At 44.2% G+C, this 18,660-nt stretch overlaps 1 protein-coding gene across 1 annotated transcript in view; it reads right to left on the bottom strand.

Moving 5' to 3' along the window:
* The window catches only part of LOC144153035 (ankyrin repeat, SAM and basic leucine zipper domain-containing protein 1-like), a 29,850-nt gene that overhangs the window by 2,494 nt on the left and 8,696 nt on the right, over window positions 1-18,660 (bottom strand). Inside the window, exons 6-11 of the mRNA XM_077684667.1 lie at window positions 15,663-15,803; window positions 14,082-14,188; window positions 10,050-10,185; window positions 7,750-7,835; window positions 5,084-5,338; window positions 2,810-3,035 (exon numbers count right to left, since the gene is read on the bottom strand). Coding sequence (XP_077540793.1) covers window positions 2,810-3,035; window positions 5,084-5,338; window positions 7,750-7,835; window positions 10,050-10,185; window positions 14,082-14,188; window positions 15,663-15,803 — 951 coding nt within the window. The remainder of the gene's footprint in view (window positions 1-2,809; window positions 3,036-5,083; window positions 5,339-7,749; window positions 7,836-10,049; window positions 10,186-14,081; window positions 14,189-15,662; window positions 15,804-18,660) is intronic.

Below are 18,660 nucleotides of genomic sequence, written 5' to 3'. Positions count from 1 at the left end.
TACAAGAAGTGCCTCTAGGTTTTTCACCCCGATCAAGCTATTCCCAGTGGTGTAGTGTGTGCAGGTAGTGTAGCTTAATCCACTGCACTTAGCTTTAAACTTGGCATAGCTGCTACTTCACCACAGCCATCTCTTAATTGAAAAAGTTGCACGTTGCCGTCATGGTGTCGTTAAAAAATGTTTTTTTGCACCGTGCTCGTCACCAATTTGGTAATGTCGGGTGTGACACAAGCTCGTAAGCCCAGAGGACATACTTGAATGGAATTACGAGCATGTTTAACCTCTACCTGAAGCAAGAAAAGTCAACTAAAAAATAAGCGCTGCCCTAAATTTAAGACCTAGAAACCCACGCTGAAAACGATGTGGAGAGAGAAGCGTGGTGTCTTTCCTTCAAGCTTTACAACTTAACTTATGCTCCAAGTTCCACTAAACAATAATAATAAAATACAGGTTTGGGCTTTACGCAACGAAGCAGAAACTGGGCTACAAGGTGCGCATTGGTGAAGGACTGCAGATTAATTTCGACCACCTGGGGAGTTTAAGCACGTGTTGAAGTCTTGACACATCATGCATTTTCGTTTTTCACTCCCATCATAAAAACAGCTACAGTGGTTGGGATGAAAGCCACCAACATGGCAAGTGCTTATAAGAGATGAAACAAGAAATACACCAGTTGAAGTATGCACCATCATCATCATCATCACCACCCCATTCATGTCCATTGCACGACGAAGTTCTGTGCCACATTTCTCCAGCCGTTGCTGTCTAGACACCTCAGTCTACTCTTTGCCTTCAAATTTTTCGATTTCATTCCCCCGCTGAGTTACTAGTCGCTCTATTTCTAGTCAAGTCCCTCGACTAGAAATGGAGCATGACTGTCTCGGTTGCCACTCCCTACCATTGATGGTACACCGGTTGCCAGTTCTTTGCATCATTACATGCCCAGCTGGAGTCCGCCTCTTCCTCTTAAATTTAAATGTATAGCGTAGCCAGAAGTAAGAGGTTTGGAAATTAAGCCCAGTGTCTCTTCAAAGCATAAACAGTTGAATCTCAATTTTACGAAACCTGATTTTACAAATTTTTCGAATAATTGACCAAATTAATTCGGTTCTACCACGTAGTTCCCCATAGGCTTAATGCTTTCTAGGTGTTACGAAGTTTCTAGTTCAATGGGGTTAAATGAAGGGTCATGAAGGACTGTTAAATGAAGGTTCAACTCAGTGAAGCTCTTCACTGGGCTAGTTGGTTCATTTCAGACTTAGGTAAGATCAATGCACTGCTCAGGCTTATTACGATACACAGATGGAGACGAAGAAACACGCACCACGAGTGAGAAAGCGCAAACTATACTCGGTTACAACTCAAGAACGGCACCACCTCATGTAGTGTATCACTCCGCTAAAGCGCCGGACCCGTGACGTCAGTGCGCGTGCGTTTTGAAAGGGGTTTGCTATGAATGCGTGATATCGTCTGCCTTGTCTCACGCAGTTTGTTTGTCGTCACTGGAGTCGTTTATAAGCATATTAAGTCCAAAAAATCACGGGAACGGCTCACGCCGTGTTCAAAATATTCCCAGTAACGCCCTACTTGCGCCGCGCGGAGAAACATCCGGCTACGGTGATAAGGCACAGCGGCAACTTCCGGTGCCGTTCTTAAGTTGTCACCGAGTATAGCAACTGTAGCAACTGTTCGTTCTTTGGAGTGCCTCCTATGGCTGCACACAAAAGAGAACAAACACTCAAAAAAGTGGGGAGACTAATTGGGTGGGGGAGGGGGAGCAGCTAAGAATCTACAGAATCATCTGTGCGTGCATATACAGGGTCCAGGGTCCAGGGCCTGGTGTTTATCAACGTAAAAAAAAAAAAAAAAAAAAAAAAAAAAAAAAAAAAAAACAGCTGACAGTGATTTTATACATGCGCAAAATTTCCCACAAAATAAAGAAGGTAGGAGCGAAGCGAGAAACGAGTCGTTTTCTCAGCCCCCATTAAACTTAATAAAAAAGAATCAATTAGAATGGAAACATGGCGCGAAAAGATCAGCGTGACACAAAGCACAGAATAAAATTTGTTGAATGCTCTGTTGGCGTTGTTTACCGCATCCTCTTGAACTGCAAAAGAAGCTGGATCAGACAGACAGACAAGTGCTTAATAAGCACCATGCGCAGGGAGCACCACTACGCTTGTAAGATGACCAGCAGACCTGGAAACTTGGCCGCAAACTGCAAAGTGTGTGTAATGCAAGGCTTTATCCGAGCAGACTGAGGCTCTGTCCAGATCACCAAAGCAGCAGAAGAGTGAAATTCTGAAGTCCTATAGCATGGGACCAAATGCATTAGGAGTATGCGTGAGCATGCCATCCTTGTCATAGGTTCGTGCTAATTGCCTTTCTAAAAGACGCACCTTGGATCCCGTAAATGCGCGTGCAGACGATTCTGTACGTTAGGCCGCTGCATATTCTACTTGAATAGTTCAGAGCTGAAATTGCAGTGCTTCACTGTTTCTTTTCTTGTCTTAACTGGCCCCCCTCCTCCCCCTTGCTCCCTCTCTCCACTTTTTTTAGTGTTTGTTTCTTCTCTTTTGTTTTCAGCTGTAGGAGATTCTCCAAAGGATAAACAGTCGCTAGTTCGCGCTCTCACGTTTGCGTTGCATGTTTCTTCATATCCGTCAGTGTACCACCACAAGCCTGAGCAGCGCATTAATCTAACCCAGGTCTGAAGGCTCCACTCGCGAAAGTAGGGAACAGCGCAAAATATGACAACACAAGAGACGAAGACAACAAACGCAGCTCTTAGACTCTTGTCTCGTCATACCCGGGCGACGATGTCGTGTAGATCGATTAAGGCGGTGCCGAGTGTGTGAAGGGCCTTGGCGGCACCGCTCAGTTCTTCCCGCAGGTGGCGCACGCTGCACACGTCCCGCTCCAGCTTCAAATCCTCCGGCCGCTGCCGCAAGTGCTGCCGCAGGTGCGCTGCCGACGCCTCCAGGTGGCACAGGTGCTCGCGCACCACCGACACCACCGCCACTGCATCCGCACACCTGCACGGGGTTCAGATTGTGGGGTTTAAAGGGACAGACGACCGTGTTGCAGGGAGTACGTGTCCTCTAGCTTGTATGAAAGCCAGCATTTTATATAAATAGTCAGGTGACCCAGAAGGAATTTCTGGATCACCCGACTGGCAGAGATAATTCTAATTTGGCACTAAACCCCCTAAAACATGAAACCTGCCACCATGTAGCATCCAAATGCGACACTACTGTATGTATACGAACAGCCCTGTCAGTTCCAATGCATAATTCAAAAACCGCATCAAAGAACAGGAAAGAATGCATTTTATTATGCTTCATAAGGGGACAAGTTTTAAATATCCTTTTTTTATCTCGCGTGCTGTCAAAAGCAGTTACTTGATATACGAGTTGCAAAACTCCCCATAGGCCCCACGCATCAAAAAGTGGCCCTACGATTGGTCCACTGCTTTGGATCTTGTTTTACAGTGGCGCCATCTTTTGGTGACAAAATAAACTTCGCCGCTCGACGACCTTGGCGAGAAATGGTATTCGAGTGCTTACGTAAATTTGTTATGCCAAAGGATCCCAATGTGCTCAACTATGCAAGTGTTTTATATACATACGAAGCAAAAGTAGTAAAAAGAAATGTGACCATGGGGTCAACCGTTGCTTGCACACTGTCGTCTGCTGCGCGTCCTCTTCAGTCTTCTGGTGCAAAAAAATAAGTCACTTCAACGGCTTTATGCAAGCTGAAATTGATTATTTAGAGCCGCTTGATCGGCTCCTAGATTAGTTTTGACATACAATGAGATGCAGGCCACACGATGACTGCAAATTTAGTACTTCAGTTCGGACCTATGTTGTGCCGGAGTGCCCGCACAAGCGCCAATCGGTCGAGGCAGATGCGTGGACGCAGAAACAATCGCAATAAAAAACCAGACAGCAATGAATAACTTATGAAAGCACAAAAATAAAGAATTATGCACTTTAAAACAAAATTTAACGTTAAATTGCCAGTTTGAATACCTAGTTTGTTTTTTGAAAAATGGGGAGGGGGAGGAACCAAATTGCAGCATATCTGTGGTTCCCATTGCAAGTGTAATCCTCTGCAGTGATCAAGCTCAGCGCCCTTTCTGCCCATGGCAATTAGGCCTTCGACCAGTTTGCCCGACCCCCCCCCCCCCCTCAAAAAAAACCCCGCATAGTGCACATATTTATAGATTTACAAGTTGAGGAATAAAACTAGAACTTCCGTTTTTTTTTTCTTGCCTCAACGTCGTGATTTTGTATTCACTCAAGCTTTTTCTTTGTAACATCCAGCTCCGGTAAACGCAGCAATGGCGATTTTCTATCGCAACACTCATCCTTGAAGGACAATTCCCTGGAAAACTATCAGTTTTGGTTTTGTTTTCTATGCGCCAGCAGAACTGTTATGTGGTGGCGTCAACTGACACCGCCAGGGCTAAAAGGGTAAAAAAATTAAAGCCGTTCCACTCAATGTGAAAGCCGTCGGAAGTGCAGAGCAGTGATTCGCCATAATGGGCTGCAGCGCCGTTATCTGATCGCTGCTATCACCCTATGCAGTTCAATTTCCCGCCTTTGCAGTGCTCACCTCCCCCCTGCCTGAAACTGCGCCAGCGGGAGTTCCGTCCTTTTTGTGCTTGCTTTTCCTCCCGCACGTGCCCGCATTGCACTGTCTTTTGTTCGCTTACTATCATAAAACCAACTTAACGAGCGTTCCCAATTGAATGAACGCGGGCGCTGCCAGTTAATTACGTATATTTTGCCTCCAATGTACCTGCAGTTTCCTTTGCGCTAAACAACAGGGAGATGTATGACAAGTGCCAGCAGTTCACGAATTTGGAACGCTTATGCCTACATAATCCGCTTGGCTATCGAAGCCTCTGTGTTACGCCGTGTTGACGGAACGCCGTGTGGTTCTACTTGAGTCCAGCGAGTGAGCTACGACGACAAGGCGAGCCCCTAAAGTGCTCTGCACTTAAAAGTTCCCTCCCTGGAGCAACTGTGCTCGGTACACGTCTTGTTCCTGTGACAAGAGAAGAGGAGGAGGCACTCACGTCATGGCGGGCCCCTGGCGCAGCTCGCCGGCGCTGCTGCGGTGCCAGGGCAGCTGGTGGGCCCTGCGGATGGCGGCGGCCAGCAGCCGCTGGGTGCCCACCTCGGAGACGCCTGCCCTCTCGAGGCCCTGCTCGTCGAGCCGCAGGAGGGCGTCCAGGGTGGCCACGCCATGCTCGCGCAGGGTCCCCGCCAGCCTCACCAGCTCCAGGGCCGACAGGAACGACTCCAGCTCATAGTCCACGTTCTCCCCGCCCCTGCATAGGTATAGGGAGAGTGTCCCTCTGAGGGTGGGTGGGACACTGGCCAAAAGCCGAGGACACAAAAGGTTCCCCTTGCTGTCATCATCCATCATCATCCTCAGCCTCTCTAGGTCCACTGCAGGGTAAAGGCCTCTCCAAGGATTTCCAGCCACTGCAAGTTTGCTTGGCAAGCCTGTTTGCCTCCAAACTTTCCGAGTTCACCATGCCGAACACTTGCTCTTCCCATACTTCATGCACCATCTACTAGTAGCTGTTCCACCGCCTGCCGAACCCCACTTAAATACCGCTCGCGTAATGATTGCACCCCTGAAGTTTGTAGTCAAAGCTCGATTGTTTTTTTATTTCCTGCACAATGAACACACCCTGAACTATCCACAGCAATATGTCGTATGTGAGCCAAGTCTAGCTGATAATGGTTGTGCGTACCTCTGTTCACTTCCCTTTCAAAGAGAACATGGCTACGTCATTGCGGCAGACTTGCCGATAATAGCGATGTCGGCAAGCATGTGTTCAATATTGATGAGGAAGAACCTCTCACTAAATGCACATAATGCAGTCAAAGACAAAGACAAACAAACATGCTCAGGTTGCTGCGTCGGCAGCCATGTCTATTTCGATGTCACGCACTGTGAGAGTGGTATACTCGGTGACAACTTAACAACGGCACCGGAAGTTGCCGCTGTGCCCTATCACCGTAGCCGGATGTTTCTCCGCGCGGCGCAAGTAGGGCGTTACTGGGAATATTTTGAACATGGCGTGAGCCGGTCCCGTGATTTTTTGGACTTTATATGCTTATAAACGACTCCAGTGACGACAAACAAACTGCGCGAGACAAGGCAGACGATATCACGCATTCATAGCAAACCCCTTTCAAAACGCGCGCGCACTGACGTCATGGGTCCGGCGCTTTGGCAGAGTGATACACTACATGAGGTGGTGCCGTTCTTGAGTTGCAACCAAGTATAGCCATTTATTGGTCGAACTGTTGTCCCCTCGCAGCAAACTCGTTTCGGGGCGTTCCATAATCCATGAAATCACTGCATTTTGCATCACTTTTTAAAACGGCTGGCGACGGTGTGCAGTTTTTATTATGTTTTTATGTAGTATTTTTAGTATGTTTATAAGACCTATCCTAAAACTTTTGACCCACAACTTGTTTGCGTTTTCTGTGCTCAAAAATTTTTCGCAAAAAATTTACCCCACATAATGAACGCCCCCCTAAATTTGCATCCAATTAAAAAACAAAAAGTGCGATCATTGCGCGAGTAAATACGATAACTGGTAAAAATGTGAAATATGATGACAGACAGTGGGGGTATGCACACAACACCCCCCCCCCTTCCCCCCCCTCCCCCCTCCCCCCCCCCACCCCCCCCCCCCTCCCCTTCTCAATCCGTGAGGAGTAGATGATCCCTTCTTGTGGAAGGACATCGTGACTGATCCTACTGGATGACTGTCCCAGGGGACAAAAGGGTCTGCCGAGTGTCACTCTACTCTTGTCTCGTGTCCAAATATTAACATTTCAGTTGTTCTCACAGTTTCCGAGTACACGCTGGCACACAAAGCACAGCAGCCCCAGCACACCTTCCCACGTTAGGCAATCGCAGTGTGGAGCTTCGCTCCACTGTTTCTTCCAGCACCTTTACACACTCCCCCCTTCCATTCAGTCACGCTAAAGTACTAATAGTATTGTGGACAGGCGTACAAACAGGTTGTGTTTTTCCTACTTTGTTTCTTATAATATGAGAGAGAGAGAGAGAGAGTGGAGCTCCAGATTAAGCATCAATAGGGAAAAAAAAACTCTTCCTTTACTCTCTAACTGAGATACATGATGTTTGCTATTGCTTTTTGTACATTCAATGTTTCGTTTTCGATTTCAACTCTCTGCTCATCTCAAGTACTTGGCCTGCGTAGTCATATCTGCGTTACTATTCAAATTTGTGCATTTGAGAACAGAAACTATGCACTTCAGCGCAGAAAGATTTCTAGGACGATCAAAACCACTGTAGCACTTGGGACTTTGCTCGGGCCACAACGCCTTGCACGAGCTCTCATTTCATTAGAATCATCAAGAATATGAAATAAATACATAAATGAATAAATTATAAATTAATGTCCACTAATACTATGTTGCCACATGTGCGAGTGCCATCAAGACATGTTAAGCAGTCCCGAGACCACGTCTTTCCCTGGTGTCACTATTCTTGTCTGCACAACAAGTAGACACACTTCAGGACTTCTTGCCAAATGAAAAATGCTTCGAAGATATCAACAACCGATAGAACAATCTTTTATCAGTAGAAGAAGCATCGTTCTTAACAATGTGCAAAAATGTCATAGAAAAGAAAAGCAGCCATGGGCAACTGGGCGGCCAAAGAGACAGAGATGCAAGTGGTGAAACGTACAAAGACGATTTGGTCATTTGGAAGCGCTTCGTGGAGTCTATCCCAGCCAAGACTTTCATCCGATCCTCCTCCGAGTCGACACCCATCTGCAGTCAAACAGAGAGAGCACAGGCAAAGACGTATGAACTGCAATGCAGCACAAATCACCGAAAAACATTTGGGCTTTCTTTGGCTGGCAGTGTTGCGACTGCGACACCGATCGGTGATCGTTATTTTTTTTACGGTCTACGTCTCCATTCACTCACTCACACATGCATGCAAACACGCACACACATTAATTTATTTATCTAAAAGACAAATACTTTAAACCTTTGTTATAACTTCGGGCCAGGAAACTGGTTTCATTATAAGCAATAATTGGTTAAAAACAGACATGATTCGCTTTCAACGCAAATCGTTGACTGCTCGCCCCACTATCTATAAAACAACCTCTCTCTGTCAACCCTGCTTTCATAACTGGCGACGTCCCAAATCACACTGTGGAAAAAGGGAACAGACACGACGGCCACACTAACCATGATGCCCTTGCTATTTTCAAGTTTACCACAGAGCATCTTGCCATCAACTGCTATTAGTTAAGGGGGCAGATCGGTCTCTGGGGCCGAAAAATGGTCAAAAAATCGTTTTCTGGAAAATGGCAGCTGTGGCATCCGCGGCCATTTTTCTATCAATCTGCATATTTCCTCATCATGAGGCACTTTATTTCATTGTAAATAGCATTTTAAAGTGTATTCTAGAGCTCCATTCCCACAGAATTCAATGGTGAAACAGCACTTTTCTTGCAACGCTAAGCTAGCATGTCACCCTCAGATATCTCGGCACCCAGAGCATGTATGACTATTTTTTTTGCTTCTGATGCCTACATATGTGGAGAATACAATGTTAGAAACAAATTTTCAGGTGGAGGCTTTGGGAAATTATTATTGTGTTCAATTGACACCACCTGTGAGCCATTTCTGGCAAAGTGCGGGAGGAGTGAAGTTCAGCGTGTTGTAAAATCAGCTAAACCAAAACAGCTCTTCCAATGTTGTATTCTTTAGTCACTTGTCTGCCCAGCCACGTGGTAATCGCCATTCTGTATGCAGAGGTTATTTTGTAATTGTGACCCAAAATACTGGCAATTAATCATTCATTATTAAAAAAACAATCAACTTGCAAAAAATCTAATTGGAGATTTGAAATCAGCGCAAGAAACTCCATAATGCTGTGCAGTTCAATAAAAATTGGTTACTAACTAAAAATAAATAGCTCAAAGACCAGTTTGCCCCTTGATTGATTGTGGGCTTTAACGCATCGATGCAATGCAGGCGATTAGGCGCGTCGTAGTGGAGGACCACTAGTTTTGGCCACCTGGGGATCTTTAATGTGCACCGATATCTCGCACAAATGGGCGTTTTTGCTTTCCGCCTCCATCAGAAAAGCGGCTGCCTGTACCCGCGACCTCGTGCTCAGCAGCGCAACGCCTTAGCCACTGAGCCACTGCGGCGGGTCAGTTTGCCCCCTTGATATCTTGACTACTTGTTTGAAGTTTATAATACAATTAATATCACTGCTATCAGGACAAGGCCGCCTTTTTAATAAACCCAACCTGTACGTTGTCTTCATGGCCCCTTTAATTAAGGGGGCACACTCGTCATAAACCAAAAAAATATTATTTTTACGGTTGTGATGATGAAAATTGGGGGGCTTTCATTCTGATTGTAGATATAAAATTTGTTTTTGAGTTAAACGACCATATTCAAATTTATTGGCATTTTTATATTTGATTTTTTAACAGCCTTTGTAAAAAAAAACTGCTGGAGGGATGCAGCTGAAGAAGGTACCAGTGAACTGTGCACAAATCAAGGCGTGAAATAAGACTTAACATTATTATTCTATCCAGTCTGTAGCAGAAGTTACAACCGCTTGAAGTTCGGGTTTAAAAGGTGGAAACCAAAAAAACCGGTTTTGCCTCCCAGGCCCAAACTTCAAGCGGTTGTAACTTCTGCTACAGACTGGATAGAATAATAATGTTAAGTCTTATTTCACGCCTTGATTTGTGCACAGTTCACTGGTACCTTCTTCAGCTGCATCCCTCCAGCAGTTTTTTTTACAAAGGCTGTTAAAAAATCAAATATAAAAATGCCAATAAATTTGAATATGGTCGTTTAACTCAAAAACAAATTTTATATCTACAATCAGAATGAAAGCCCCCCAATTTTCATCATCACAACCATAAAAATAATATTTTTTGGTTTAAGACGAGTGCGCCCCTTAGGCATTGTACCCTCTCCCCTCGCCGCCCACTTATAGCAACACACCTTGCGCAACGCCACATCGTCGAGCGCCAGCATCTCTTGGAAGCCGACATTGTGCTTCTGAAACAGCGGCAGCAGCTTCAGCTGCTCAATGGCGGCCAGGACGAGAGCCACGTCACCATAGGCCTCCTTGCACTTCCTGTCGACAAAAACAGGGAGAGAACGAAACAAGAGGAATCTACCAAGCTCATATCGGAGCAGAGTGTGAACGCATTCAGAGCTACAGCAGGGGAGGGGGTGGTCACCCGCATTTTTAGTCCAATGCAATGCCACTATTTGAGTCACACCTGCCAGCAAAAGGTTTTACATTTATCCCGCAAACTCAAAACAGAACTAGGAGAAAAGTAAAAACGCCAGTGCGTCGATATTTCGGTGCACGTTAAGGATACCCAGGTCGTCAAAATCGATCCGGAGCCCTCCACTACAGCGCGCTTCATAACTCGGGTGTTGCTTGGGCATGTAAAACCCAGAATCAGTCAGTCCCTACAGAGCTTCAACAGATTTGTGCCTTAACCCTTTGATGTCCACTGTCGCTCAGGAGCAACAACTGAAACAATATTTTTTTTTCTCTCGCACTTGTAGTTTTTTCAACATTCAAACCACCTATCGACACATCCCGGACCTTCAAAAATTAAAGAAGAGACAGCAGCATGTACTTCCGCATGCTAAAAAAAAATATTGTTTTACGCATGTCAACTGGCATCGAGCCCAGGTGTCTCAATGGGATCGTGACAGGTAACCGAAATTGTGCAATTTTGTTGTTGTTACAAATGATAGAAATACAAAATTTACGTTATTGTCTTCACTCAAACCATAAATCAAGGTGATCAAGGTCGCTCTCTTTTTCAAGTGATATATGGGCAGCCAGTGCCCAGTGTTTCCCAGTGCCAGTGGGTCCTAGTGTCCGTCCTAATGAACCAAATTTTTTTTACTTCATATTTGCGATGTTGGAAGTCCTTCACGATCATAAAAACTTCTCACACGTTTAAACAAAATAATAAAGTTTTGGGCATCAAAGGGAATTTATCCAGTACATTTTAAATCGAAGAGCCACTTGTGCTACAACTTATCTAAAAAATTCAGAGTTTGACAACAGCTGTTTAAAATTCCAGCCTGTGATGGCAGGGGTGAGCTATGAATGTAGCCCACATGTTACTTGGTCCTCTCTTGGTGTAAACACCTGCTTTGAGAGCGACTGAGAATGACAATGACAAACAAACAAACAAACAAAAAGTCTGCTCCTATCACAATGTGCTGGCATTCTTTATTATTTACACCACCAGTAGCACATGTGCTGCACTTACTACCGTTGGTGTATCTGCTTCTCAAAAAAAAAAAAAAAGGGGGGGGGGGGGGGGTCCTTAAAAATGACTGATTTTGCACGAAGCTGTGGCCAGAGATGACTACATCCTTGATTATGTGTTCTTCGTGTACCTGTAGCTTCTCCTGCTTTTTGTACTCAGATTAAGCAGCACCAATTCCCTTAATCATAGCCTGAAAGTATAAACGGTTCTTCATGCAAAGAGAAAGGTGGAGTTTAATGTGCAGCCAAGCAGCTCCTAAAAACTCTGGTGCCTGCACGAACTGGTGTACTCGTTTTCTAGTCTTCTGCAAACTTTTGCACAAGTTTTTGCACGATATAAAGCTCGCGCAGTTGACATGCGTTTTACATCATTCTCTCCCTTCACTGTTTCTCCCAATATATGCTTTTTTTTCTCTTTCAGGTCTGCCTGTTTGGGGATGCTAGCCAAATTTCCCTGGATTGCAAGTCAGCCACTCAGAGTATTTGTTTTTTCTTGTCTTCCGAAAGAATTCCATTGTAGTCTAACAGACACCCACAGTTCAACCAGCTGTTGTGAACATCGTAAGACCCTTCGAAAAGTAATTAATTAAAAAAAAAAAAAAAAAAAAAAAAAAAAAACAAGACAGAGGTATTGCATCTATGCTTGCTGTATGGACGTTTTTATACCAGGGGTGAGACAGCTTAATCAGATTTGGGAGCAGTTTTTGGAGCAGCGAAATCTCGATTTTGGAGCAGAAGAACCTTGATTTAGAGCAGAAGAACGACATTAATTATGTCACCTTCTAGGGGCATAAAAATCACATTTCTGGCAATTCCGGGGAGAAAAGTGCAATTTTTAATTGGTTTTGAACGTACATAACACTGAAACAGCATTTCAATAAAGTTTTTTCTATTCCACTACCCTTTCAGAAACCATTTTTAAATTCTGAGGCTCTATGCATAAGATAGCGTGGAGCGCCGTTGGAAATATTGAATTGAAAAACTAAGCAATTGCAAAGCATTTTTGTTATCCTGTGAATGCAGAAATTATTATTTTTCTAATCCCAGACTGGGCTTTACGCACAGAACCACGGCAAAAGTTGCGCAAAGCGCGGCGACAGTCGTCGCACCCCACCAGCCCTCCCATTTCAATCCTCAATTTGCACGTTCACTACGATCGTAATTTGAGTAATGTTGGTACAATTAGCCCCCTCCCTCTTGTCATTAAATTTCACTTCAGATAGATGAACTATTATTACTAGCGCGTAATAATAGCCTGTCCCGCTATCGGACACTGCTTGAACATTTTGCGGCGATGTAGCCTGCGCCGCCACTTCTGCAGTGTCGATCGTCCCATTCCCGCCGCTCGCAAGCTCGCTGTCAAAGGCAGCAATAACTCGGCGTTTTATAACACCGCAATAAGTCCGAAATTTCACTTCAAGCACGCACCGCACCTCACACTAAAGGCTGAAACTCGGCGAATTCGCGGGCACCACGTTTCTGATGAACTCCCGTCTTTCGAGTCACGCAACTTCCTGCAACAGACCAAACGACTAAGTGTAAACCCAGCCACCCTCATAACCAAAACCACGGTAGAAATCGGCGAAGAGCACTCTGCTTGAACCACGAGCAACTGCTTCGCTCGGCGGCCATGTTTCCTAACCTTCTCCACACCAAGATGGCGGTGCCCCGTGATGTCGTTGCGAACATGGAGGAAAGAAAAGTTGTACGGCGCTCCGAAAATTGCCGTTTTTTCATCAACTTGGACAAGTAGTTTGTCGCGATCAGTAGACAAAAGTATTTTTTCTACAGGACTTTGCAATGGTTTTGGGTGGGAGGACTTTAAAATCTCACAGAATATAACATGTGCAACGCGACATTGTGACTTTCAAAAAGGCTATCTCGGGGAAACTTTATGCGGGTTTTTTATTACATTATCAATCGATTAAACCTTTACAAACAGCATCACCTTTGGGGTGCTGGAAAATTATGCCGCCAGTAAGCATTTTTCCCAACCGAAACTGACGGGAGCGTTAAAATCCTTGGCTCTCAGACTGTTTTGGAGCAGTTTGGCGCAATTTTTGCGTATTTCAAGCTTTTGGAGCAGCCCGGCGCAGGAAAACACATTTGTATCAGAACTGCGCAATATGCGCAGCTGTCTCACCCCTGTTATACCCATCTGGCTTCTTGCACAACTTTGAATGATTTACGAGAGAAAGTTATACGATCGAAGATATACTAATTTGATGCTGAAACCAGGCGCACACATGAACAAGCAGACATAAATATAAGAGTAAGGTTTACGAAAAAAAAACAAAAACGGGAAAGAGTGAATAACCCCAATTTAGGTGAGGTAATTTTATTTAAAAATAAGGCCTTGGCAGTGACTAGAAATGCCGTCACAATTTACGATACACAGATCTCCCAATTTGATAACTTCGCTACTATAGACCATTACACGCCTGCCCCAAATGCAACATAGTGGCAGTTTTGCACATACACATTCGTTGCTGAATTGCTTTTGCACTGAAATACAAAAACATCCATTACCCCAGCAAATCTGCTGGCCCGAAAAGTTGCCTGCACACATTCGACACGTCGCCACATTCCTGAAACCGGCAGGAAGTGCAACGACGAACCGACAAACATAGTAGGAGGGCAGGATAAACGCAAGTGGACGAGGCAGCACTTCCCCCAAAACTGGAAACAGGTCATACAAACAACCACGGAGCAGTGTTTTTTTTTCTCCTTACTTGTTGAACACGGCGACGGACCAAGTGGAGGGGGTGTCCATGTCCAGGGCAGCCTCACGGCCTCTCCTCTCGAACTCTTCCTCAAACCTCACCAGAATCCGAGCCAGCTGCAACAAATATAAGAAAAGGCACCTTGCTTCCTTGCAACCTTGCTTCTTTTCTTTCTTTTTTAATGGGGGCAATTCAAGATCACCATCTTGAGGCTCTGGCAACACACAAGTAGTAGACCCCAATGTAAAAGCAAAGGCATGTGCAAGTATTTTTTTTTCCTTCCAATTTATTCGATCGAATAAGCATTAATCAACAGATCAGTTTCGGCATTTGATTACGTCTGCTCTACAGATATCTATGCACCTACATACATACATACAAAAAAAATATATAAAGAACAAAAAACAAAAACAAAAACCAAACAAACAAAAAAGGAATTTGTACAACTTGCAAGTGCTGCTTTGAGAAAGCCTAATCAAAGAGAGATAGGAAAGACTGGAGGAAGGGAAGAGGGAGAGGGAGATGTTCCGTTCTGAGATGGGTGTAAGTCCGGCACTTTTGGTGTAATTCAGAACGTAATTGAACGTGTTTACATACTGTGCTCCGCACCTGAACCGCCCTAAGAAATATCAAACAATCATTATTTACAAAAGGAATCAGTAGAATCGAGCTCAGAGTACATTTCACCAAAAAATAAAAAATAAAATAGGAGCCTTGAAAGAAAAAAAATTTTTTTTTTATAATTGCTGAAAGCTCAAACCTAGGCTGTTTGCTCCAAAATCCGCGATTCTACCTTTAAGCTACCGAGGTCGAACAGCGGAGTTGTTTTAACGGTTGCCCAAGAAGATAGAAGGGGTGTTCCAAGCAAAGCAGTAGATGGCGCTGGGTGGGTACAGGAAGTGCGCGGCTTGTACCAACGAGGGAACAGAATGTTGATGAGAGGGGAGGGCAGGGCTTGTCCGAAAGCAGATGTGACCCCCGTAGTTGTTGCTTTCACTCCCAACAACCAGTGCAAGAGGCTATTGTATTGTATGTGCTTATGGCACAAGGGCATCAAGGCCAAAGAGCGCCATGTCAGAGTGAGTGGTCTTTCAGTCAGCAAAATACAACTTGAAGGGACGCGAGGAGGCTGAAAAATAAATCACTGGTACAGGGGTTTAAAAGGCCCTCAGTCTAGAATGTTGTCAAAAAATATAAAGATCCTGGTGTATACAACCTTGGAATTACGCGCGGTAGGTAATAAGTTTTAAAAATTCAATATCTTGAATGCAAGTTAAAAGGCAATTCGTGGGAAACATAAGTTCATCTGCCAGAAATAGCGAAGGGTGTAGGGGTGGGGCATATCTATAAATCGCGGGAGAGTGATGGCGTCTAGCGTCTTAAAATCCTGAACATTCAATTAAGATATAGAGAACTGAGAGCCGTCCTCCACACCTGTTGCATAATGGTGGTTGTGAGCTTTTTAATGGTTAAGAATGAGTACCATACGTGTGGCCAATTCTCAGTCTGCACAGAGATATTTCAGTAAACCCGTTTCGTTTCTCTGTAGTATATCGACCCAACTGTGGTTTTGATCTCGCACACACTCACCGTCTTGAATCCCCGGTTGTGGGCAATGTCGGACGGCATCTGCCCGTCCAGCGCGACAAGCGCCAGCAGGTCGTCGGGCAGCTTCTTCAGGAGGAAGCGAGCCACCCGGCCCTGGCCTCCGTAGGCGGCCCAGCTGAGTGCCTGGAACAGCAACCAAAATTTTGGACAATTAACCCTTTCAGCCCTGATTTTTTTATTTCAAGCAAAACAATGTTTTCTGTGCGTTTTCTTAAATTTTAGGGCTCTATAAGCCCCCCCACAAATAGAGCTCGAATTGCAGGTACTACCAGATTTATTAAGGAGGCAATTAATTACGACATCACTAACGTTTGGGTTTGGGCTGGTTGGTTCATCATTAAACTGTGAAACAGCGCTTAAACAAAGACAGTCCGTGTCTTCTCTTACTGTCTTCGTTTAAGCGCTGTTTCACAGTTTAATTATGACATCTGGCAATTAAAAATTTTATGTCGAGCAGAGACATCACTTTTGCAAATTTTCCTAAACTTTGCGTCTACATGAACCTACAAAACAAAAAAATGAGCTTCGTAATGCACATATCTATAGATATATGCATTACGAGGAAATAAATAAACTTGGAAATAAGCTCGGACCGCCACTTTTTTAAGCCTCAATGTGGTAATTTCATCTTCCACCGGAGCTGCTTCTTTGTAGCATGCAGCTCCACAAAAATGAAACCAATATCTCTTGCAATAGGCACCAATGAAGAACAATTCCCCCCAAAACTAGCAGTTTTGGTTTCGTTCTCTATGTGCTAGAGGAACTTTTATGTGATGGCGTCAATTGACATCACCAGGGCCAAAAGGGTTTAAAACCCTCCTAGTTCAATTTTCCGGACTTTTTCTTTTGATTGCGAGTCAAAGGACCGAAAATAGTTTCGTTGCTATTTTGTATTTCTGTAGCCTCGAGCATGTGTTGCATGCATATCGCCAGCTGACCTCGCATATAGCCTCGACAGCAGGCACCACTTGATGCACCACCCTGTCAGACACATGGGGCGCCACGGTGGCCATTTAGTCTCATATGGTCAGTTGTGCTGCTTGCATGGTCGAGGTGCAAGCTGACCTATTGTCACGAAAATGTAGTGTCCTGAAGAAATGGTTGAACAAGTTTTTGAAGCAGCTCGGTAAATAAAGTGACCTTCTTTTGCAAGCATTCGTTCTTTCGGACTGCCCGATTTTTTTGACGCTATCTCAGCCCCTTTGAGGGTCCAAAAATCGGTCGGCAACTGTATTGGTTCATTGAAACTGATTGATAAAGTCTGATTAGCTGCTTTATGAGCACATTTTTTTTTGCTTTGCCCACTGCACTGCACTGGGGCAAGCCAAACAGCGGGCAGAAATCATAAACCAGTTGACAGCATAGACCGCGCTTCACAAGTGGCCCAACGTTGCTGTCCCTGCTTAATGGCAGATTCAGTGCTTCATGGTCTGTTGAAATATTGAAATTACCATAAATTCTGTCGCAACATTAAAAGAACAAACTGGGAAAATATTTTATCAAACCGCTCGGCTAACAGTCTTCAACTAATTTAGTTCACTAATATCCAAGCACCTCAATATTTGTGCTACAACATCAACTGAAAAAGACCCCCCCGCCCTTCCTTGGGGAAAACAGAGAACCTATATAGCATTAGTCGAATTCCACGTTGAATGAGTTGAATTCCATTGAATAAATCTAAAAAAACCTGCTCTATTAGCGATAACCCCCTATGTGTGAAATTTCCCAAGCTGAGTGCACAACCCACCTTTAGAGCGTGCTTTATTTTGCCACTTTACACGTAGAAGTGATTTTCCATTTACTTTTTTTTCTTAAGGGCGTTGCACTAAATGAAACATCGTCACTTATCCCCAACGTTGCCCTTTCCAGAACTAGCAAAGCAGTTGTGCAAATTATGAACCTGTAAGTAATATGAGCAGTGACTTCTGCACTAGGAGCAGCAGGCACGATTGCTCTACACCAATGACTGCCTTCGGCACAAGCTGCAGACAGAGTGAGATCCACAGATGTCTACACAACTAGTAACGCTTGCTGGCTGCACAGACGGTGCTATACTCAATTCAAAATATTTCTCCACTTAAGGGGGGGAGGGGGACACTGGTCTTAAAACAACTTCTTTTAATTTTTCAGTAAACTCTGTGAAACTTGTCAGACTTGCTGCTTTTTTCCCACTGATTTCAAATATTCCATCATTTTTTGAGTCAGTCAATTAGTTACCAAGATATTTTTGGTTAATTAGCCATTTTTGGCCAAACAATAGACAAAACAGTGTTGGTCATAAAACTGCAATCTTTATATGTTTCAATACTATGAACGCTGGTGAGTGCAATAAGAGAATCGTTTTTTTATGCATCGTTTGGAACTAATTTTACAGCTCATTAAACTTTGGTGGCACCAGTGGCAAGGAACCATTTTGAGTGCCCATTTCAAATGCAGAAGTCTAACGAGCTGTAAAATTAGTTCCAAGCGCTGCATCAAAAAAAAAAAAAATTATTTTATTGCATTCACCCACATTCATAGTATTGAAAAATATGAAGTTTACAATTTTATTACCAACACTGTTTTGTCTATTGTTCCTCCACAAATGACTAATTATCTCTAATTACCTTGGGAACTAATTGACTGACTCAAAAAATAATGCAATATTTGAAATCACACGGGAAAAAAAAAGCAACAAGACTGAGAAGTTTCATGAAGTTTACTTCAAAATTAAAAGAAGTTGTTTTAAAGGGACACTGAAGTGATTTGTAAACACTGCGGGTGAGTTTACACTAGTGCAAATTGTAGTCTGAGGTCCATAGGCCATGTTTCGACCACTCTGAGTGTGTTTACACGTATTTAGTACAAAAATAAATTCGAAAATGCTGTCCTCCTCTCTACATCTTTGCCAATTTTATGTGGCGTTTTCGTGTGATGTCAGGAGGAAATGACTTGGCTTGACTGCGCTACTGCACGGCTCGCCGACCTTCCGACAGAGTCA

The sequence above is a fragment of the Haemaphysalis longicornis genome, unplaced genomic scaffold (genome assembly GCF_048455015.1).
Source record: "Haemaphysalis longicornis isolate Haplotype H1 unplaced genomic scaffold, Haemaphysalis longicornis Haplotype H1 scaffold_9, whole genome shotgun sequence".
NCBI classification, from domain to species: Eukaryota; Metazoa; Arthropoda; class Arachnida; order Ixodida; family Ixodidae; genus Haemaphysalis; species Haemaphysalis longicornis.
Note: the sequence above shows the minus strand (reverse complement) of the source record. Positions and strands in the feature narration are given on the sequence as shown.